At 49.7% G+C, this 23,179-nt stretch overlaps 1 protein-coding gene across 8 annotated transcripts in view; it reads left to right on the forward strand.

Annotated features, from left to right (window-relative positions):
* The window catches only part of MEF2A (myocyte enhancer factor 2A), a 143,352-nt gene extending 120,173 nt beyond the window's left edge, over positions 1–23,179 (forward strand). For 3 of the 8 annotated variants that reach the window (XM_060259863.1, XM_060259862.1, XM_060259864.1), the window contains exons 7-11: positions 7,937–8,127; positions 10,474–10,518; positions 14,132–14,258; positions 19,436–19,562; positions 21,326–23,179. In XM_060259863.1, coding sequence (XP_060115846.1) covers positions 7,937–8,127; positions 10,474–10,518; positions 14,132–14,258; positions 19,436–19,562; positions 21,326–21,680 — 845 coding nt within the window. In that variant the 3' untranslated portion in view covers positions 21,681–23,179. The remainder of the gene's footprint in view (positions 1–7,936; positions 8,128–10,473; positions 10,519–14,131; positions 14,259–19,435; positions 19,563–21,325) is intronic. The other 5 variants (XM_060259868.1, XM_060259869.1, XM_060259867.1 and 2 more) reach the window with 2 other exon arrangements.

Here is a 23,179-nt window from a genome sequence, read left to right on the forward strand (position 1 = left end):
TTTGATTCCCCACTCCTCCGCTTGCACCTACTAGCATGGCCTTGGGTCAGCCAGAGCTCTCTTATCTGGGAGAACCGGGTTAGATTCCCCACTCCTCCGCTTGCACCTACTAGCATGGCCTTGGGTCAGCCAGAGCTCTCTTATCTGGGAGAACCGGGTTTGATTCCCCACTCCTCCACTTGCAGCTGCTGGAATGGCCTTGGGTCAGCCAGAGCTCTCTTATCTGGGAGAACCGGGTTTGATTCCCCACTCCTCCACTTGCAGCTGCTGGAATGGCCTTGGGTCAGGCAGAGCTCTCTTATCTGGGAGAACCGGGTTTGATTCCCCACTCCTCCGCTTGCACCTGCTGGAATGGCCTTGGGTCAGCCATAGCTCTGGCAGAGGTTGTCCTTGAAAGGGCAGCTGCTGGGAGAGCCCTCTCAGCCCCACCCACCTCCCAGGGTGTCTGTTGTGGGGGGAGAAGATATAGGAGATTGCGAGCCGCTCTGAGTCACTGATTCAGAGAGAAGGGCAGGGTATAAATCTGCAGTCTTCTTTTATGCCTTGAAAATCTTCTGCTGGGCTGGAATCTAGCCTCCCGCCTCGTGTCTCCTCCTTGTGTCCCAGCCAAGCCTGGCTTATATGCTGATTTCAGACAGATAGTGGCATTGATCTCTAGAGAAGAGCTTGAGCCCAGCAGCACCGTGGAGACCAACATTTATTTATTTATTTTGAGCTATAAGCTTCTATCCTGGAAATCTTGTGAGTCTGCAAAAGCGCTACTGGGACTCGAATCTCACTGTTTGGGATGGAGACATGAATCAAGCGTGTGTTTCAGACCTCCCTTGGTAGGGGATGTTGTCTTTTTAAACAAAACAGTTGCCGGGTTTTTTTAGGGGGGGGGGGCTCTAAGCTCAGTGACTCGCGGCCGCCACGAGATAAACATTTGCCTCTGCGTTTTGTGGTCCTCGCCGTACCCACGAGGGCCGGCTTGCCAGAGCTGGAGTGTCGACTGTGAGCACGCTTGGCCGCAGTCCAGCACACAGTTATAAACCATCGATGAGGTCTGTGGCGTTTCTCAAAAGGGAAGAGTAAATAAATTTCGGCTGGCCCAGCTGGTATTCAGTGGGCCGCTTAGCGTTTGCGAGCCCTTCAAGAGTCACGTAGGGCATGGCTTGGTGTTCCCGCTGGCCGGCTGAGAGTGGGAAAGGACCACGTGTCAGACGTGGGTGCCAAAGGAGCTGTGAATGCTGCTTTGAAACAACAGGTGGCTTTTAGAACACCTTCCTGGCTGTTGACTTCTCAGCAGCTAAGTTGATGAATCGTGCCCTGAAAAGCTGCCCTCTCTGCAATATTGATTTTATTGTTCAGGAAAAAACACACCCCCCCCTCCACTCTGGCATATGAAGAAGATATTGGATTTATATCCCACCCTTCACTCTGAATCTCAGAGCAACTCACAGTCTCCTTTATCTTCCTCCCCTACAACAGACGCCCTGTGAGGTGGGTGGAGCTGTGAGGACTCTCACAGCAGCTGCCCTTTCAAGGACATCCTCTGCCAGAGCTATGGCTGACCCAAGGCCATTCCAGCAGCTGCAAGTGGAGGAGTGGGGAATCAAACCCGGTTCTCCCAGATAAGAGTCCTCACACTTTACCACTACACTAAACTGGCTCTCTTAATATGGAATGTAGACCTTATTCTCACTGTTCTCTCTAGAATCATCTTTCAGACTTTCTAGCTTCAGGGACCCCTACACTCCCAAAGCAACTCTCTCATCCCCCTCTAAGTTGCAAATAATTCTGGGAAGTGTTTGAGAGCCAGTTTGGTATAGTGGTTAAGTACGTGGCTGTCACGAGCTGGGGCTGAGTCAGGCAAAGTCCAGGGGCAGTCCAAGGTCGGCAACTCGTGAGCAAGGAGGGTCCAAGGCGCCAAAACAGAATCGTAATCCAGGTATCACAGGTCAGAGGTTCAGAAGCCGAAGTCAGGGGGTCCAGAGGTCCAAGCCAAAGTCAGGAATCCAAAAGCCAAAGTCAAGAGCCGGAGTGGATGCTAGGATGTCAGGTATGTGACTAGTTGCTTCCACAAAGCCTCCTCCCAAAGCCCACAGCTATATAGCCCTCTGCTGCCTGTTGCTCATTTGGGCTAATTGCTGTCTCAGAGCAGCAGCCAGGATCCTGCCGAAACTTAAGCATCCTCACACTTAGAAGGGCCAGAATCCTTTCACCACTCAGGGCTCAGGGAGCGTCTTGCTTGTGAGCGTGCCGCCCTCCTCCGATCCCTGAGGTCCTGACGAAGGCGGTCACGCACACGATCCACCCGAGAGGGCGAGGCAGGGGGGCTTGGATCTTCTTCAGCAGGAGGCAGGGGCACTGGTGCAGGTGGCAGGGGCACAGTTCCTTCTGCAGGCTCTGCAGGCTCGGTTTCTTCTGCAGGGTCCCCAGCACCCATGACACTATCCCCCCCCCCAGGGCCCCCCTCCGTCGAGGGGCCTGGGAGGTCGGGGTGGTCGCTGTGGAATCGTTGCACCAAGTCCGGGGCATGAAGATTGTCCACAGGTTCCCAGGACCGGTCTTCTGGGCCGTATCCCTCCCAGTCCACAAGGTACTGGAGGCCTCCACGATGGTACCGGGAGTCCAGAATCTGGCGCACCTCGTATTCTTCCTCGTCATCCACCAACACCGGTGGTGGCGGCGGTGGGGAAGGAGGCCGAGCTGGGTCAGGGGGTGCAGCTGGAACAAGGAGGGAGCGATGGAACACAGGGTGAATGCGGAGGTGGGGTGGCAACTGGAGCCTGAAGGCGACGGGGTTTATTTGTTCTACGACAGGGTAGGGTCCAATGAACCGTGCATCCAGCTTGTGAGACCGACCAGGCCGGTGCAGGTAGCGAGTTGAGAGCCACACCTGATCCCCCGGCTGCACTGGAGGGCCTTCTTGCCTCTTTCGGTCCGCAGCCCGTTTATATGCCTCCTTGGCCTGCTGTAGCTGCTCTCGGAGCAAGTCTTGGCTGGCGCGGAGTTCTTGCAGGTAGGCATCGACGGCGGGGACATTCGTGGGTGGTAGGATTGCCGGGAAGAACCGAGGGTGGTACCCGTAGGTTGCAGCAAACGGGGTCATTTGGGTGGATGAATGGACCGCGTTGTTGTATGCAAACTCCGCTAGGGGCAATAGAGTGGTCCAGTCATCCTGCTGGTAACAGGTGTAACAGCGGAGATATTGCTCTAGCGTGGCATTGGTGCGCTCTGTCTGGCCATCTGTCTGTGGGTGGTAGGCTGAGGACAGGTGCACTCGAGTACCCAGGCTGGAATGGAGGGCTTGCCAGAACCGAGAGGAGAACTGAGGGCCCCGATCGGAGATCAGATGGGCTGGGAGTCCGTGCAGACGAAAGATGTGTTGCAGGTAAAGCTGGGCCGTCTCCTGAGCTGTGGGAAGTTTCGGGCACGGAACAAAGTGGGCCATCTTGGTAAATAGGTCGACGACCACCCAGATACAAGTCTGACCCTTGGAGCGCGGAAGTTCCATGATGAAGTCCATCGAGATGGTCTCCCAGGGTCCTGAAGATGTGGGCAAGGGCTGTAGCAACCCTGAGGGTTTGGCTGGGATGTCTTTGGCCCGTCGGCAGACGTCACAGGAGCTGACATAACGGGCAACATCAGCGCGAACTCGTGGCCACCAGAATTCCCTTGTCAGCAAGTGGGTGGTCTTATGCTGTCCAAAGTGCCCGGCGGGTAACGAGTCGTGGGTCAGGCGTAGCACTTCTGCTCGCAAGGGCCCGGGCGGCACATAGAGGCGTTCGCGGTGTAGCAAGAGGCCGCCTCGAGTCGTGAACTCGCCTGTTGGGTCATCTTGGAGAGCCTGGAGGTGTTGCTGGACCCAGGGATCATTGGCCTGGCTAGCCCGAATGTCCTCCACGAGTGCTGGTGAAGTGGAGGTGGCTGCAAATACTGAGGGTGGCAGGATTGGAGCAGCGGGCACGGTCTCAGTTGAGGCAGGGGCGTATTCCGGTTTCCGGGAGAGCGCGTCTGCTTTCCGGTTCTGGGTATGGGGGATGTAGGAGATCCGGAAGTCGAAGCGAGAGAAGAATAGGGACCACCGTATCTGGCGCTGGTTGAGGCGGCGGGTGGTCTGGAGGTGTTCCAAGTTCCGGTGATCGGTGAGCACTTGAACAGGGTGGCGAGCCCCTTCGAGGTAATGTCGCCAAACCTCAAACGCCGCCTTGATCGCGAGCAACTCCCTCTCCCAGATGGTATAGTTCCTCTCTGCAGCAGTGAGCTGGCGCGAGTAATAGGCGCAGGGCTGGAGTGGCTGGGACGGCTCCTCGCGCTGGGACAGCACTGCTCCCAGGGCCACGTTGGAGGCATCAGCTTCCACCGTAAAGGGAAGCTGGGAGTCAGGGTATCTCAGGAGTGGCCCGGTGGCAAAGCGAGTCTTCAGGGTGGAGAAGGCATTATCGGCCTCTGGGGACCAGCGGAAGGGTTCTTTGGGGCAGAGTAGTTGAGTCAGGGGTGTGGTCAGGGATGCGTAGGCCGGGATGAATTGCCGATAGTAGTTGGCAAAACCAAGGAACCGCTGCAGGTCTTTGCGATTCTGAGGAGCCTGCCAGGTCAGGACCGCTTCTACTTTTTTCGGGTCCATGAGGATCCCCTGCGGTGACACAATGTGCCCAAGGAACTCGACGGAGCGCAGGTCGAAGTCGCACTTCTCCAGCTTGGCGTAGAGGCCATGGGCTCGTAGGCGCTGCAGGACCTGGCGGACGTGCTCGGCATGCTGGGCAGGATTGCGGGAGTAAATTAGAATGTCATCCAGGTATATGATCGCGAAGCGGTCGAGCAGGTCCCGGAATATGTCATTCATGAACCTCTGGAAGACAGCGGGGGCATTGGTCAATCCGAAGGGCATCACCAGGTGCTCGTACTGCCCGTATCGGGTCCCAAACGCGGTCTTCCACTCGTCTCCAGGCCGTATGCGCACCAAATTGTACGCTCCACGGAGGTCCAGCTTGGTGTAAATTTGGGCCCCCTTTAAGCGATCCAAGAGTTCAGGGATCAGTGGTAGAGGGTACCGGTCGCGGATGGTGATCTTGTTCAGGGCCCGGTAGTCATTGCACAGCCGCAGCTCCCCACTTTTCTTCTTCACGAAGAGGACTGGAGCAGACAGGGGAGAGGTTGAGGGTCGGATGAATCCACGTTTCAGGTTCTTGTCCAGGTAGTCTCGCAGAGCTGCCAACTCAGGCTCCGACATCGGGTACAGACGCCCCACCGGGAGTGGTGCCCCAGGTACTAGGTCAATGGCACAGTCATAGGGCCGGTGAGGGGGAAGCTGATCCGCTCCTGTCTCTTCGAAGACATCGGCGAAGTCCGCATACTTCTGAGGGAGCTGAGGACCACCACTCGGGATGCCGGCTGCTAGAGTGGTGGGAGGAGTCAGATGGGGGCATGGGTCTCGGAAACGTAGTTCCTGCTGGGCCCAGTCCACGATGGGGTTGTGCAGCTTCAGCCAGGAAAGGCCCAGAATCAGCGGGAAGCGAGGCATGCGGGCGACATTAAACTGCAGCTGTTCTTGGTGCTGCTGGACGTGGAAGGTGATGGGGCAGGTCTCCTGGGTGACGGGGCCAGAACGGAGGAGGCGCCCGTCGATAGCCTCCACCAGCGTTGGAGTCTCTTTTGTCTGCACTGGTATCTGGTGCTGCTTTACAAAGGCAGCATCTACAAAACAGTGGGCCGCTCCCGAGTCCAGCATGGCATATACAAACAGCCAGCGTTCATCAGGCAGACGGAGTTTGACTGGTAGCAGGAACGGGCCCGGGGTATCAGTCTGCTGTTCGGAGGACCCAGCTAGTCGCCCCAGGCTGGAGGGCCCACTTACGCCTGGGGCTGCTCTTTTGGCGGCGGTGGCAACGAGGGTCCGGGTATCCGACGCTTAGCAGGGCAGCCAGAGGCATAGTGGCCTGCCGTACCGCAGTAAAGGCACAGATTCTGCGTGCGGCGTCTGGCCTTTTCTTCTGGAGTCAGGCGGGGTCGAGCAGCTCCAAGCTGCATAGGCTCCTCCTCGGCTCTGGTACTAACTGGGGATGGGCGAGGAGCCAAGTGGCACGGCGCAGGGAGCTGGCGCCCTCTGGTCTTGGCTTGCCGGCGACTTTCCAGGCGGCCATCAATGCGGAGGCAGAGGGTGATAAGTCCTTGGAGCGTGGGTGGCAACTCCACCCTGGCCAGTTCATCCAGGACTTCCTCTGCCAGCCCCTCGGTAAACTGGTCCATCTGGGCAGCCTCATTCCACGCCAAGTCTTGGGCCAGGAGCTTGAATTCGGTGGCATACTGAGCCACTGAGGATTTGCCTTGTTTCAGCGCCCTGATCTTCCGGTTGGCTGTGGCTGCTTGGACTGGGTTTGAGAAGGCAGCAGACAGGTGGGCCTCAAACCCCTGGTAATCAGTCAGCAGGGGAGAGGACGCAACCAGCAAGGGTGTGGCCCATTTGGCCACCTGCCCCTTTAACAGGCTGATGATGAAACACACCTTTGTTTTGTCGTTGGGGAAGTCCCGAGCTCTTAGTTCGAAGTACAGCCGGCACTGTGCTAGGAAAGCAGGAAATTCTTCCACGGCACCCCCAAATCTGTCAGGTGGGGGAACTGGGCACTTGGCTGGAGCACTGGCCACAGGTTGTTGCTGCAAGTGTACTACTGCCTGTGTCAGCTGCTGTACCTGGGCTTGGAGCGCAGCCAGTAGTCCTGTGGTTCCACTTGCTTCAGCATCCATCCTGTGGAATGGGTGTTGGTTGTGGGTGGAAGCAATCTGTCACGAGCTGGGGCTGAGTCAGGCAAAGTCCAGGGGCAGTCCAAGGTCGGCAACTCGTGAGCAAGGAGGGTCCAAGGCGCCAAAACAGAATCGTAATCCAGGTATCACAGGTCAGAGGTTCAGAAGCCGAAGTCAGGGGGTCCAGAGGTCCAAGCCAAAGTCAGGAATCCAAAAGCCAAAGTCAAGAGCCGGAGTGGATGCTAGGATGTCAGGTATGTGACTAGTTGCTTCCACAAAGCCTCCTCCCAAAGCCCACAGCTATATAGCCCTCTGCTGCCTGTTGCTCATTTGGGCTAATTGCTGTCTCAGAGCAGCAGCCAGGATCCTGCCGAAACTTAAGCATCCTCACACTTAGAAGGGCCAGAATCCTTTCACCACTCAGGGCTCAGGGAGCGTCTTGCTTGTGAGCGTGCCGCCCTCCTCCGATCCCTGAGGTCCTGACGAAGGCGGTCACGCACACGATCCACCCGAGAGGGCGAGGCAGGGGGGCTTGGATCTTCTTCAGCAGGAGGCAGGGGCACTGGTGCAGGTGGCAGGGGCACAGTTCCTTCTGCAGGCTCTGCAGGCTCGGTTTCTTCTGCAGGGTCCCCAGCACCCATGACAGTGGCCTCTTATCTGGGAGAACGGAATTTGATTCCCCACACCTCCACTTGCAGCTGCTTGAATGGCCTTGGGTCAGCCATAGCTCTTGTAGGAGTTGTCCTTGAAAGGGCAGCTGCTGTGAGAGCTCTCTCAGTCCCACCTACCTCACAGGGTGTCTGTTGTGGTGGAGGAAGGTAAAGGAGATTGTGAGCCGCTCTGAGTCTCTGAGATTTGAAGTGGAGTGCAGGGTAGAAATCCAATATCTTCTTCCTACTTCAAAAGATGATGAGGCGCACACATAAGACACAGGCACTTGTGCAGCCATGTGCCATTCAGGGAACAAGTCGTAGTTCTGGGGAGACTTCAGGGAAGTCTCTTGATCACGACTTCCCTTGTTCAAGAGTCCCCTATCAGGCGCTCAGGCTCCCATGATTCCTGTTAACACAGCCGTGTGGGCATAATAACCTATTTTTAAAAATGCCAGAAGTTGTCCAGGGTGGATCTGTTCCCTGGTATAGTAAACGAACGTGGCTTGTCTCAACGTTTGCTCCATTCTCTCCCCCTCCCTCCCTTTCTTCCGTTCCAGGAAATGGTTTTGTGAACTCGCGAGCTTCGCCAAGCTTGCTTGGCAGCACCGGCAGTGGGAATAACTTAAACAAAGTGATGCCCACAAAGTCCCCACCTCCCCCTGGCGGGGGCAACCTAAACATGAACAATCGGAAACCAGATCTCCGCGTCGTCATCCCTCCATCTAGCAAAGGCATGATGCCTCCTTTGGTAAGTTCTCAGTCTCTCGATGTTGTGTGTTTTTAAAGTGAGGTCTGCCCTGTTTGCCCATCTGTGCTGATGGAGCAGTGGTTTTTTTCCAGATGCATTTTAAATGCCTGTAGCGGAGGGGACACGTTAGCGGCAGTCTTCCTTTCCCGTTTTTCTTCCTGTCTGTACCAGGGGTGGCCAAACTTGCTTAATGAAGGAGCCACATAGAATAAACATCAGACGTTTGAGAGCCACAAGATGTGAATGTTTGAGAGCCAGAAGGAAAGAAGGAAAATAGATGGGGGAAGGAAGAAGGAGAGAGAGACGGAAAGAAAGCAACTTTAATGCATTCTCTGAGCCTCTGGCTGACTTGACTTGGAGAAGCGATTTGAAGAGAGAAATGCCTTCTCCAAGCTGGCCGAAGGGACAGTGGGGGCTTCAAGAGCCACACAATATGTATGAAAGAGCCACATGTGGCTCCTGAGTCGCAGTTTCGCCACCCCTGGTCTGTACAAAGCAATACCTGGGCCTTGCAATTCTGCAGTGATTTGCATGTAGGATCACTTACCCTGAATACTGGATTTTCAAATGTCCTACCCACGAGAAAAGATTGTGTGCAGTGAAATCATGAGGGGAATATCTCGGATCTCCACTTTTCCCAGAGAACAGAGTTATCTCTGGTGAAAAGAAGGGGCAGAGCAGGTCTTTTCTTTGGTCCTGTTTATAGGAACAGCCACATGTTTGTTTGTTTGTTTTAAATCCTGCACTATTCAAGAGATCTTGGCAAACTCTTGCCAACACATCCTGTGACAGATTTCTCTGCCAGTTGCATCTGGTATAAATTGTTGTAAGGTAGCCTTTCCTGGATTTCGGCTGCCCTGGACGGCCTGGGCTAGCGCAGTCGCATGAGATCCTGGAAGATAAGCAGGGGCAGCCTGGGTTAGTATTTGGATGGGAGACCAGCAACGAGTCTAGGACCGATTTCCCACTACCCTTGCCTCGCTCTCTCTCTCCTCTTCTCAGCGGTGCTTCCGTCGGATTTCGCACAAGCTGCCCTGAGGCTGCAACTCTCTCCGCCTCTTTCGCGCAGCAAACAAGATCCTCTAAAAACCAGTTTTCTGTTTGCTGCACGAAAAAGGCGAAGCTAGTTTCAGCTCTGAGGCAGATAGTGTGAAATCCATTGGAAGCCCCATGGAGAAGAGGAGCGTGAGACCGGCATAAGGCTAGTGGGAAACCGGTCTAGGGTTGCTGTGCAGAGACAAACGTGCAGCCCTTTTTCTTCCAGTCTTGAAAATCCTACAGTGTCGTCACAATGTAAGCTATGGCCTGACGTCACTGTTCACCAGCTTTTCCTATCACTAGGGCTGTGTGATATTTTAAAGTAAAGTTCTGTACCAAGAAAAGCTGAAATCCACTGTTGGCATAAATTACACAAGTTCACTTCATGCTAGGTGGCATGAAGAGTTGTGCAGGGCACCGTGCCCTTTTGGAACAACTAAAGAAACCTCAGTGTCTGCCCTATATTTTGAGGACTGTGCCTTTCGAAGCTTGAATGTTTTAAAGGAGCATTTGGTTACCGAGCAGCCCTATGATGTAGTGGCTTGATCCATTGCTTTAAAAAAGCCAAGTGACTCTTAATAAGCAATGCACACCTCACAGGTGGGTCTGCACAACTGCTATACCTTGATCCCGGAATGGCACCCCTGTAGCTTCTGAACTAGCATCTGGTATTGCCGTGTGCTTTCAAGCCTTTTTTGGTTTAGATCCATAAGGGCTAGAAACATGAGAGTTTTACTGAAAGCTGAGATTCTCAAGTCAGGAATTCAAGAGACCTGAAGGCCATCTTTGAGCCTTCTGACTTTGCCACTTGTTGGGCTGTGAAGCACAATTCCGTGGCACAGAAAGGCTGTTCCTTTGTGCTTTTATGCACCCCCCCACCCCCAGTAGCCCAAGGCTCTGAACTGCCAGTGCACAACTTAGACTGCCAGGCACATTTCTGAGTTTTCGTTCCTAAATGACGACTGGGAGTCGTGGGCTTCCCAAAGGAGTTTTAACAGAACTAGCGCCACTCTATTTAAATCAGGATTTCTGTTGCCAAAGTCAGTTTTCCCTGTGACCGCAACAAGATAGCATGGGCTCTGAAATGTCGGTAGGCAGGGCATTTTGTGAGGCTCAGACTGGCCAAAGTGCGGGAGCCTCCACAGTTGCACGTGACACGGCAGCGCTTGCTGAATCGCGTTGTAAACTCAGATCGCTAGCGTGCTAAATATAGCTAACTCTTTGAGCACAAACATGACTCTTTCATTCTTGAGAACCAACCTATTCTTAGTTAACTTTATTATTATCCCTCTTATTTGCCGTGGACAGTCGGAGGAGGATGAATTGGAGTTGGTGAGTCTGGGTTCCTACTTGGTATGCGACATCAAAACCTGGAGAGCTTTCATCTTAACTGTGTGTTTATAAATTGGACCAACGTTCCCTTTGCCGTAGAGAAAAAAAAGAAAGGAAAGAAAACCTGCAACCCATCTCGGTCTTCATTTCGATCTGTAGAAAACATATAAGAATTGCTAGCCAAAATAAGAAGGAAAAAAAGTTAACATTTGTTGCGGGCTGCAGCTTCTAAGGGAACATTGGAATGGGACCCTCAAGCAGCAACGGTCTGTGAAGAAAGGAGAACTTGGGATTTTGCTTCTAAGGGTGCCTCGTTGCCTCCCATGTATTTTTAGAGAAGGGACTTCACTCGTGAAGTTCCGCAAATTGTAACGCAGATCCTGTGCTGCCACTTTCCTTCTTGGCGATTACATCATTCCGGGTGAGATCACCATTCTAGGGGATGAAGTTAATTTCACGCTCTGAAAGAGAAGCGAGCCACAAGGGGGTTCCCTGTTTACTGAAAGAAGTCCACAGTTGCAAGCTACTTTCCCCCCCTCTTTTCCCCTACTTGGGGGGGGGGGATAGATATAGGCCTTTTGGAAAGAGCTTTCCCCCAAATTTTTAGCCAGAGGTGTGCTTGTTTTTAATCAGTGCACCTTTAAAATCAAACAGTAATATGCACAGGGCTTTTTTTTGTAGCAGGAACTCCTTTGCATACTAGGCTACACCCCCCTGATGTAGCCAATCCTCCAAGAGCTTACAATAGGCCCTGTAAGAAGAGTCCTGTAAGTTCTTGGAAGATTGGCTACATCAGGGGGGTGTGGCCTAATAAGCAAAGGAGTTCCTGCTACAGAAAAAAGCCCTGAATATGCACATGATTTGTACTTGGTAGTAGCACAGGTTGTTGTTGTGTGTGTGTATTTTTTTCATTTCAGAAAGAGCAATAGCGTGGACAGCTAGTTTGAAAAGAGAAATCTGATTTAGAACAAAATCAAGCAATTCTATTCTTTTGCTTTATTTTTTAACACAGACCTGTTGCTGGTATGGGGCTCTCATTGCATGCAAAGCATGGGACTGCTGTGTTTCAGTTTGTTTGGTGAATGCGTATTTTGTGCCAGAAAAAAAATAAAAAATACAAGAGTTTAGCTGCGCATCAACAGACAGTTTCTACGCACACCTGTATATTAACTGCTAGTAATTATTCAGAGCTTGGCCCTATGCTGCACCTGTGCTCGGCTTCCTAAGGGAAAAATATCTTTTCCCTGGGAAAATACTTCGCAGAATTTTGCTAACCAAGTCACTGCTCTGCATTAGGCAGGTTACAGTCATATTGTCCAGCAGTGTTTTGTAGCTAGGTTGCTAGACTTTTTAATTGCACGGCAAAAATTCCTTAAGGGCACACACACACACAGGTTGCTTTATATGATTAGAGCTTACTTTGTCTGTAGGACTTGGGTCATATAACCAGGGGTGGAATTCTAGGGGGAGCTCCTTTGCATATTAGGCCACACACCCCTGATGTACCCAGTCCTCTAAGAGCTTACAAAAAAGAGCCTTGTAAGCTCTTGGAGGATTGGCTACATCAGGGGGTGTGGCCTAATATGCAAAGGACTCCCTGCTAGAATTCCGCCCCTGCATATAACTGTTTTACTTCTTCCATGTGTGCAGCTTATTGCCTTTATAGTTGAGAATCCAAAAGTGACACATCAATCAGTCTGTGAATAAGCTATGATTTGAACCCGGTTCCCAGTCCAGTTTTATCCCAGAGGCTCACATGAGCTAGTTACTAATTCCACCCCCCATCCCCATACACATCCCAAGTTTGAAATCCCTGTTTCTTAGCTGTCTTGTGAAAGTCGATAAGAGGGTGTTTCTTGTACATATCTGATGCATTTTTCATGTGATAATAGTTCTCATGCTGAAGCCTCAGGTTTCATATCATGACATCTCAGGCTCATGGACTGCTGTGTGAAAGGAATGATTTTCTGAATAGATAGTGGGGATTTTCGGACAGATGAATGAATCGTTTTGCTTGCAAGCTAAGACTGCTTTACACAGAATCATCTGTGTTTGGTACGCATTAAAAGAAACCTGCCTGTCGTGGCGGGGGGGATCCATTGTTTCATTGCATGTGCACAGTGGAAATAAATGTACAGGCCAGGGACTATTGTCTCTGCAGTAGGCTGCACATGGCAAAAGAAACCCATGAATCCACTTCCCTGTTAAACCTTCAAACTCACAAATGTACAATACAACGTCCTACAGGTTCCCTAGACAAGGACAAAGAATGGTTCGTTACTGGCATGTTACAAGAGGAGATTGCCATCTGGTGGCGGGACTGACTCCTGCAGCCAGCAGTCGTGCATCTATCATTTTCTTTAAAAAAATGCCCTCCTCTATGGCTTAAGGAAATGTGTCCGATGTTTGTCATTGGAATCAAAGCAAACCAGGACTTGCTCCAGCTGGAGTGTTGTCGTCCTGACTGCCGCCCCCCCCCCCAGGTTGTTCGCCCCCATCCTTTCTCACCAGCTTGGTGTAGCGGTTAAGAGAGAGCCAGTTTGGTGTTGTGGTTAAGAGTGGCAGACTCTAATCTGGAGAACCGGGTTCGATTCCCCACTCCTCCTCCACATGCAGCTGTTGGGTGACCTTGGGTCAGCCACAGTTCCCTTGGAACCTGTTCTCTCAAGAGCAGTTCTCTCAGAGCCCTCTCAGCCCCACCTCCCTCAGGGTGTCTGTTGTGGGGAAAGGAAGGGAAAGTAATGGCTGGTAAGCCAGTCCCAAGACTCCTCCTCCTCCACCTCACACCTTTTGTTACTCAGGGCCTCTCTTGCTTCTTCGGCAGAGCGTCTCTGCTTGCAACCTCCCCTGTCGTTTCAGAAGTGGGAGGGAGTGCAGAAGGTTGGGATAACGCAGTGAAGGGAATCTGTACATTCTAGACCCTGCAAGGCTGGCCAACGGTTTGCCCTCTTTCCCTCGAGGAGGAAGCATTTGTAGGGCAGCCCAGCATATCTGGTGCCTTTCTGGGTTAGGCTGACCTCGAACCCAGCCTTCCTAAGGCTGAATTTCACATACGTTCTGCACTCTTTTCAGCCACGTTGAGTCTTTTATGTGTTTTTATGAACACATAAAGCACACGCACAAAAATCCCTCAACTACAGTTCCTGATGATAGCTTGCAATGGGCATTGGGAGATCACCTCCAGAATCTTCAGTCCTAGGATTGCTCTTTCTGTAAAGGGTAACTCAGAGATGTGGCTGAGATGCACAGTTCTGATTTCAGGACACTTAAGAAAAACACGCACAAAACAGGATATATGTGTGAGTACTTTTACATTTGCACTTCTCTCACCCTCACGGAAGCCCTCCAAAGGCAGGTGACAATTCCGCTTTTGTGAAACAGTCACATGGGGCTTGGTGTAACTTGCCTTGAGGACAGCCACCTTTCATAACAGAGCCCAACACTCCATTCTGGAACAGGGGATAGGCTCAAATTTTCCTCCTCCCAGTGGTACGGATGTGCTCCTTGTAAAGGCTGTAGGAGAATCCACAGGCAAGAATAAAATCGCTCTGAATTTTGCATTTGTTTTAGCTGTGGTTTTTGTTGTTGTTGTTGCTTGTCTCTGATACGCTGTTTTGCATGTGAACCATTTTAGAACACCCAACGGTTAAGTAGTTCACAGTCGACGCAGCCTCTCGCCACGCCGGTCGTGTCAGTGACAACGCCGAGTTTGCCCCCGCAGGGACTGGTTTATTCTGCCATGCCAACAGCGTACAATACTGGTAAGCACTGCACAGCTTTGCCCGTTTGTTTGCAGAGGCCACAGAGAGAACTCTAAACCAGAAGTATCAAACATGCAGTTCAAGGAGCCAAACCAGGCCCCCAGAGGGCTCCTATCAGGCCCCCTTGCAGTTGGCTGTCATCTGCTTCCTTCTTCCTCTCTTGCTTCCTTCTGCATAACAGCTTGCTTTGCAAGGCTTGCTCAATTGCACAGGGCAATTGAGCAAAACCTCTATTTTCTCTGCAGAGCAAAACCTCTATTTTCTCCATTGACTGAGGCTCCTCCCTTGGGGAGGAAGGGGGGAGGAATAGCTTACTTTGCCAGACTCTCTCAATAGCACAGCAGAGCTATTGAGCCAAGCCTCTCTTCCTTCTCTTGGCTGAGGCTCCTCCCCCTCCTTGTCCTTTGGGGAAGGAAGGAAAGAGCCAGAGCTTCCTTTGCCCAGTCCCCTGGATCCCATGGGAGAAATACGAGTGCTAACATTTTAAGCATGTTTTAAGTTTTTTTAAAAAATACATTTGTGTTTGTCTGTGTTCTTTATAAAATTTATATCTCTGCTACCTAATCTTAAAATAGGTACACACATGGCCTGTCCCGACATGTCTCCGCCCAACTCGACATGGCCCAGCCCAGCAAGGTCTCATTTATGTCAGATCCAGCCCTCGTAACAAATGAGTTCGACACCCCTGCTCTAAACCTTTTAACACCGCTCTCTCCAAACAGGCCAGCATTCTGTGGGTGGGGGTGGGACAGACGACATGAACCTCAGCAGCTGTCTGAAGCACATTAATAATTGTGTGCTGTCAAGTCACAACTGACACGCAGCAAGCCCAAGGACGGTGGGGTTTTCAAGGCAAGAGATGAGCAGAGGTGGTTTGCCTCAGCAGAGCAACCCCGGGCTTCCTTGGGGGGCTCCCATCCAAGGACGAACTGTGGCCCGTTCTGCTGAGCTTCCAAACTGTGATGAGCTCAAGCTAGTCAGGGTGCTCCAAAGCGCATTCCGTAATTGCAGATCCTCATTCCATGGAACGCACTGAGCCACTCTGCAGTAAGGAAGCCGTATTTTACCGGTTCTGGGCATTGTCCGTGTTCATTCCCCCCCCTCCCCTGTTATATTCCTAGATTTTAATTTGAGCAGTGGATTAGCCCCTGAAATTAATCTCAAGGTTGCAACCAAGATCAAGGAATCACAGTGCAACTGAGAGAGCTTTTTTTTCTTCTTTTTTCAAGCAACAAATCTGCTTCTTTCAAAATGCCCACAAAATGTAGGGCCTCTGCAATATAGTGGTATGCAGGGCTTTTTTTTTTGTAGCAGGAACTCCTTTGCATATAAGGCCACACCCCCACGATGTAGCCAATCCTCCGAGAGCTTACAGGGCTCCTCTTACAGGGCCTGCTGTAAGCCCTTGGAGGATTGGCTATGTCAAAAGGGTGTGGCCTAATATGCAAAGGAGTTCCTGCTAAAAAAAGCTCTGGTGGTATGTATGCATTTTGAATAATGGGCCACCACACCAGTCTGCTCCTTACAGCTTGTCTAGAAAATCATCAGTGCTGACGTTAGTATCAGACTTGGTGATCATGATGAATGTCTACGCCACCCCCAAACCTCCAACTTCATGAAACGAATTTTAAGCTTTCCTCCAACTCAAGTGACTTTTCCGTTGTTGGCAGTGCTGTTTCAGTTGGAGGATGGCTGGATCCACTGTGCTGGCAGAGGGTTTGGTATGCTGGACCCTGAATAACCCATTTGTTGGCACAGTGAATTATAAGAATGGCCTTCTAGATCAGGGGTGTCAAACATCTGGCCTGGGGGGGTGGGATGAATCAGACCCCTGGTGGTTGTCTGTTTCCTTCTCCCTCTCGCTTTCTTCTGCATCACAGCTTGCTTTGCCAGGCTTGATGAATTGTACAGGAGCTACATAGCAAAGCCTCTATTTTTTCCATTGGCTGAAGCTCCTCTGTTGGGGAGGAAGGGGGGGGGAGGAATAGCTTGCTTTGCCAGGCTCTCTCAATCACAACAGAGCTACCGGGCCATGCCTCTCTTCCTTCTATTGGCTGAGGCTCCTCCCCCTCCTCAGCCCCTGGGGAAGGAAGGAAAGAGCCAGAGCTTCCTTTGCCCTGTTCCCTGGATCCCATGGGAGAGATACAAAGAAAGCAACATTAAGAGCAACAAATGCTAATGTTTTAAGCATATTTTATTTTAAGGTGTTTTTTTTTTAAATGTAGTTGTGTTTGTCTCTGTCCTTTATGAAGTGTATATGTCTGCTACCTGGCATTACATTTTATGACACACATAGTCCAGAGCCCGACAAGGTCTAATTTATGGCAGATCTGGCCCTCATAACAAATGAGTTTGACACCCCTGTTCTAGATAGTACTTTAAAAGGTTGAAATGATCCTATGTATATTTCTGCTAAGCCCCCGATTGCTGGAAGACTATTAAAATATTACTGATACCAGATACCTTGGCATTATAGACCGTTTGGGCAAGGATTTAAGTTGCTTTTTTTCTAAATAGCCAACAACCCTGAAATGTGTATTGTAGCTCTCAGCAGAATCCTTTTGAAAATCCCCTTTGTTCCCCAATGACTAGGTCATAAACTAAGGGAACTATTTTGCAAAGTGACAAAGTGCAGAAAAGCATTTGCATCTCTCTCTCTCCCCCCCCCCCCCTTCCAGCCTCAAAAGGGGCAAAAACCCTCAAGTGTTAATGATGGACTGAAATAACTTCCTATGTGTGAATCAGTAATGATAACTCAGCACTGTATTAAAAAACCTAGTATCCAGTCAGGGTATTAAAAAGCATCCTCCTTCTACAAAAGCACGGGGAGACAAATTTTATTGTGTTCTTGTGCATGTTTTAACTTTTAAGAAGGATGCCTTGAGTTTAAACCTTCACAGTACATCAAATGAGAGGAGGTTTTTAAAGGATGGAGATGAAATGGGAGTGGACATAAAGCCATGTGGTCCTGTCTCTTGTGTTGGTCATAAGGACCTGCATTGTCCTATAAGCGACCTCCAACTTGATCTTTCTCCCAGGGAGTGCATCTGCAATTCTCTTGGTATATTTGAATTATCACAAGGACTCTTATATCTTTCATGTCCCTGGGAGTTCATCTTTATCATCCCCAGCTTGCAAGCCTGCCTGTGTTTCTGCCACTTTTCCAGCTTTCATCCTAGAAGGCACCTGGCCGATGCTTTTCCTTGAGCAAAAAATGGTGGTTGTTGGTGAATTATGTCAGAATTAACGGTTATTTTGACACCATTGGTTGAAATGGGTAGCAGTATGCCTCAGAAACCAACAACAAGTCGTCAAAACCCACACATTGTTCTATCTGTCATCCATCATCCATCCAGCCATTCATCATTTCTCTCTCTCATCTGTCTGTCTGTGTCCATCTATCCATCCATCCATCCATCCATCCATCCATCCATCCATCTGTCACCTACCTACGTATCACTGACTGACCTGCCTATCTATTTATCTAATTAGCCATCTCTCTTAGCCTGTCTCATCACTTTGGGAGGGGGGAGTCACAGGGGCCTGTACCCCATTCAAAAGACTTAAAGACACTTCTTTTGGTAGAGGAGGTGGTGCTTTCTGCCACTCCCCCATCCCACTGCAGACCCCCAGCTTCACCCCCTGTGCTATTCTTGAGGTCCGCTGAGCCCCAAGAAAAACATTTCAGGGGACTCAGGGGGCCTTCGACAGGAGGGGGAAGAAGGAAAGTCCCTGCTCTATGAGTGGATGTTGTTGGATACCAACCGCTGTGTTTGGGACAGCTCGCTCTCCGTTCCAGGTTAGATTCTTTCAGGTCAGCTGTTGGCGCTTCTCCCAGCGTCAGATGGAATTTGCTGCTCCAAATCCGTTTGCTCTGATTACATCCTTGGCTTGTTTTGCTTCTGAGCAGAGTTTCGGTCTCTAGACTGAAAGACTTCTGCTTCTGAAATGCAAAACCCCCGAGTTTCATCTAAGTGTGTGTATTTCATCCGTCCTGTCTAAAGTAGAGGGCTAGGAGCGTGCAAGAGCGACAGACTTCTGAAGCTGACGAGAATGAATTTTTATTGTTCATTTATTTCACTTCAGACATTTCCATGCTGCCTTTCCACCCAGCTGCGGGTGCTCAGGGCGCCAAACCATGGAGAACGTGACAAGTTTTGAAAATGCAGAGCATAAAAACAACTCAAACAACCATTGAACAAAATAAATAAAATAATAAGCAGTTTAACAAAATAAAAGCACATGGACAGGACAGTGGGGGAATCCCAGACAGAACAGGCAGGCGTTTACCTGCCAGCAGACAGCACTGGCAGAGAGGACAGACAGACCTCCCTGTGGTGGGAATTCCATCCTTTTGGTGATATGACTGAGCAGAGGCCATTTCTCAGGCTGCCCCTCCCTCAGCCTCAGAAGATGGCAGCACCCAAAGAAGGGCCCCTGAAGAACTGAAGGCACATCAGTGTTCCCTCTAAACTGAGTTAGTGTGAGCTAGCTCAGTTTTTTTAGCCTCCAGCTCACACATTTTTTGTCTTTGTTCAGGAAGGATGGCCCCAGAGTGAGCTGATTTATGCAGTAGCTCACAACTTCAATGCCAGTAGCTCCCAAAGTAGAATGTTTTGCTTACAAAACTCCACAGCTTAGATCAGGGGTGGCCAAAATGCGGCTCGGGAGCCACATGTGGCTCTTTCACACATATTGTGTGGCTCTCCAAGCCCCATTGGCTGGCTCGGAGAAGGTATTTATCTCTTTAAATCACTTCTCCAAGCCAAGCATCTGGCAGCTTGGAAAATACGCTTAAGTTAAAGTTGCTTTCTTTTCACCTCCTCCATGTATTTTCCTTCCTTCCTTGTGCCTTTCAAAATCTGACATTCATGTCTCGCAGCTCTCAAACATCTGACGTTTATTCTACGAGGCTCTTACGTTAATCAAGTTTGCCACCCCTGGCTTAGAGGGAACATTGCATGTAACCCAGCTTGGCCTTGAGATGAGAGCCTCATGATGATTTTTGCAAAGATTATCGGGATCATCCCTGTGGATTCCCCAGGAATGCCTGACCTCGAGCCAGGGCGGGCGACGATTTGCCACTGTGTCTTCTGTTGGAACGAAAATCTTACAGCCTTGTGATGACCGTAGCATTAAATCCCTTCTCTCTCTCCCTCTCCCCTTTCTTTTTTCAGATTACTCCTTGACGAGCGCAGACCTGTCAGCCCTGCAGGGATTTAACTCCCCGGGCATGCTGTCATTAGGACAAGTATCTGCCTGGCAACAGCACCACCTAGGACAGGCAGCCCTCAGCTCTCTCGTGTAAGTCGGCATGCAAAATAAGAACAACAGTAATAAAACAGAGAAATCCTTTGGAGAATTGGCAGCCTTCGCCTCGTTACACCCAGCTGGGCATCCCCGCTTAGCTAATGGGCTGTGTTTGGGCTTGACCCTGTTCAGTTGGGCAGAGTGGGGTTTGCTTTGGGTTGTTTTTTTTTGTTTTGTTTTTTGAGCTTTCGGTGAATTGCGGGAGCCTTCCTCGCTGAGCCGCTGGATTGATTGCTTTTAAGCCGTTCTTGCTGGGGGTGGGGGGGAGAATGTAGGGGGAGCGTTGTGCTCTTATAGATCCACTCTTTGTCCCGCTCACCTGTCTGCCTGCAAATAGGAAGCTTTCTGGCATTACTTGGGATAAAGCCATCAGTCAAGTCAAGGAAAGGTTGCCGGGAGACAGCTGAACGGCGGCACCGTTTTGCTTGAGAGCCAGTTTGGTGTAGTGCTTAAGTGTGCGGACTCTTATCCGGGAGAACCGGGTTTGATTCCCCACTCCTCCACTTGCACCTGCTGGAATGGCCTTGGGTCAGCCATAGCTCTGGCAGAGGTTGTCCTTGAAAGGGCGGCTGCTGTGAGAGCCCTCTCCAGCCCCACCCACCTCACAGGGTGTCTGTTGTGGGGGAGGAAAAAGGAGATTGTGAGCCGCTCTGAGACTCTTCGGAGTGGAGGGCAGGATATAAATCCAATATCTTCTTCTTCTTCTTCTTCTTGGAAAGAGGCTCTGCGTTCAACTCGCAACAGATCACAGATATGAGCGGCTGCCATTGCTGAACTAGTTGGGCAGGAGCAGGGCTTTCTTTGTAGCAGGAACTCCTTTGCATATTAGGCCACACACCCCTGATGTAGCCAATCCTCCTGGAGCTTACAGTAAGCCCTGTACTAAGAGCCCTATAAGCTCTTGTACGATTGGCTACATTGTGTGTGCATGGCCTAATATGCAAAGGAGTTCCTGCTACAAAAAAAAAAGCCCTGGGCAGGAGCAGTCAGGGTTTGGAGAGCTGTATACAGTTGAAGGAAGGGGGGGTTGTGTGTAAAGTGCCATCGAGTCAACTTTACAGCCAACTTATGGTGACCCTGTGTGGTTTAGAAGGCGAGAGAAGAACAGAGGTGGTTTGCTGTTGCCTGTATTTGTGTAGCAACCCCGCAACAACAGTGACACTGTTAGATTAGCAGAGTGTCCTAGGTCGGCTCATAATACAAACCGGTCATGGTGTTGTGGGTGTGTGGTGGTCGTAGTCTTTTGAGGCAAGCCAGGATGTGTTCGGCCTGGTGGAACAAGCTTCCAGTGGAGATCTGGGCGCTACCTGAGTTACTATCTTTTTGTATGGCCTATAAAATGGAGCTGTTCTGCCAGACCTTTGGGTGAGGCAGCGGGCACCCATAATACATCTAATTCAGCCTCCTTTGTTACATCATTCCACCTCTTATTGGGCCTACTGCTGTAGCACTGATTCTATTTTTGTTGTGCCAGAGCTGTCTCCTGTTGGAATCGATTTTTACTGTTTTAATGGCTTGTTTTTATTAATTAATTATTGCGATTTTATTGTTGTGATATGCCGTACTCCACCCTGAGCCCGTTCACGGAATAGGGCAGAATAGAAATCAGCTTTTTTAAAAAAAAAAAAAAAGAAAAAAAGAAAAATCCAAGTTTCCTTGATGGTTGGGCTGAAGGGTTCTCGTCCTGCAGCCGTGACGAGCTACTCGTTAACTGTTCTTTCTCCCTTCCTCCCCCCCCCCTCGTGAATTTTCCCCAGGGCTGGAGGCCAGTTATCTCAGGGTTCCAGTTTATCCATCAACACCAACCAAAACATCAACATCAAGTCTGAACCGATTTCACCTCCTAGAGACCGCGTGACCCCGTCCACGTTCGCACAGCAGCAACAGCCGCAACAGGCGCAGCAGCAACAGCCTCTGCAACAGGCGCGCCAGGAGATGGGCCGCTCTCCCATTGACAGTCTCAGTAGCTCCAGCAGTTCGTATGACGGCAGCGACCGGGAGGACCCGAGGAGCGACTTCCATTCCCCCGTCGGCCTGGGGAGACCCCCAAATTCAGAAGACAGAGAGAGCCCGACAGTCAAGCGCATGCGAATGGACGCCTGGGTGACATAAACTGCCTTGTCCCCCCTGCTCCGTTTCTACCTTTGAGTTCTACGAACAGTCCTGACATATCTAAATTAATAAAATAAGGGCGCAAAAGGAATATTTATATGTATATACATACATGCATATATATATCTTTGTATACATATATATGTGTGAGTGTGTAGCGAGACACAAAAATCAGCAGGCACTTAATAACAAACTCCTTGTGTAGCTACAGATGCCCTGTGGTTCAACAAGAAAAAGATATATATTTTTCTTGTGGTTCAACAAGAAAAAGATATATATATAAACAAAAGAATCCTCATAGGTATTGGTCTAGTCCGGCTGTTACCTGGGACTCGTTCCTTGAGAATAATGTAACCCGTTTTGCAAAAGAAACGTCATACCCCATATATAATCCTACCAAACTAGAGGGCAGAACCGTGAGGGCTCGCCTGTTGTAGTTGTTCCTGTGTGTGTTTTCCAACGCCGTCTGGTTCCCCGTAGTCCGCTTTGTAGCAGCAGAGCAGTATGAAAAGAAAGCAATATTGTACATAGAACAACCTTTATATTACCCAATCTAGCATGGAGAAGGGCTGGCATTAGTTTTAAAAAAAATAAACACCCAATTTTTGCACATGCAAAAAAAAAAGTACTGAGGTCAAAAGTGATTTTAAAGAAACACAAAAATGAAGAAGGACCTAAAGAGCTCGCATGAAATATTCAGAAGATATTAGCCTAGGAGATAAACCATAAAAGAAAATTTTAATATATTAAGTTATAATTGGAATATGTCGAAAAAGTTTCCTTTTTTATGTTCCTCCTGCCTTTTTTTAAAAAAAGTAGAAAACCAGTTTTAGCTTGTGTCTATTTTTTATTAAAGAAAACCATACCCTCCTTGAAGACTATATAGAAAATTATATACATTACTTTTTTGAACACATTCTGCTATGAATTATTTATATAAGCCAAAGCTGTATGGGTTGGGGGGGGGGGGGTTAGCGTTTTTGTAGAGTAGAGTTCTACATTTTTTTTAAATCTTCTTTGTTTGTTTGTTTTCAGGAGAGGAAGGCAAAAAAACCTTGCAGGCAGAACCTTGGGGAAAAATAAGCCATGAATAATTATTCTATATGTAAATTAAAAGTTGAGCCAAACTTTGTGTATATAGCATCTAAATATATTATCACCTTTTGGTGTAAGTACCTATCTATGTATTGTACGTTCACCAGATTTAAAAAGTATATTTTTGTGGATTGACGCCAACTTGAAGAAAAAAAAAACAGAAAAGGCGAGGTCCTTATTAAGTAGAGTATTCACTGTTTAATATTTACTATTTTGTTCAATATACTGTACTTCCTTTGGATTTTAAGTAACATTACTTTGGATTCTTTGCAGAGGGGTTTTTAAAAAGGGGTTGTTCCCCCCTCCCCCTCACTGGTGGTGAATGTGTGCTGTTAAACTGTACTCCTTTTTGTGCTGTATGGTAAAGCTTCATTATACATTTTATAAATATATATATATACATA

Source organism: Heteronotia binoei, chromosome 19, assembly GCF_032191835.1.
Source record: "Heteronotia binoei isolate CCM8104 ecotype False Entrance Well chromosome 19, APGP_CSIRO_Hbin_v1, whole genome shotgun sequence".
In the NCBI taxonomy this organism is placed as follows: Eukaryota; Metazoa; Chordata; class Lepidosauria; order Squamata; family Gekkonidae; genus Heteronotia; species Heteronotia binoei.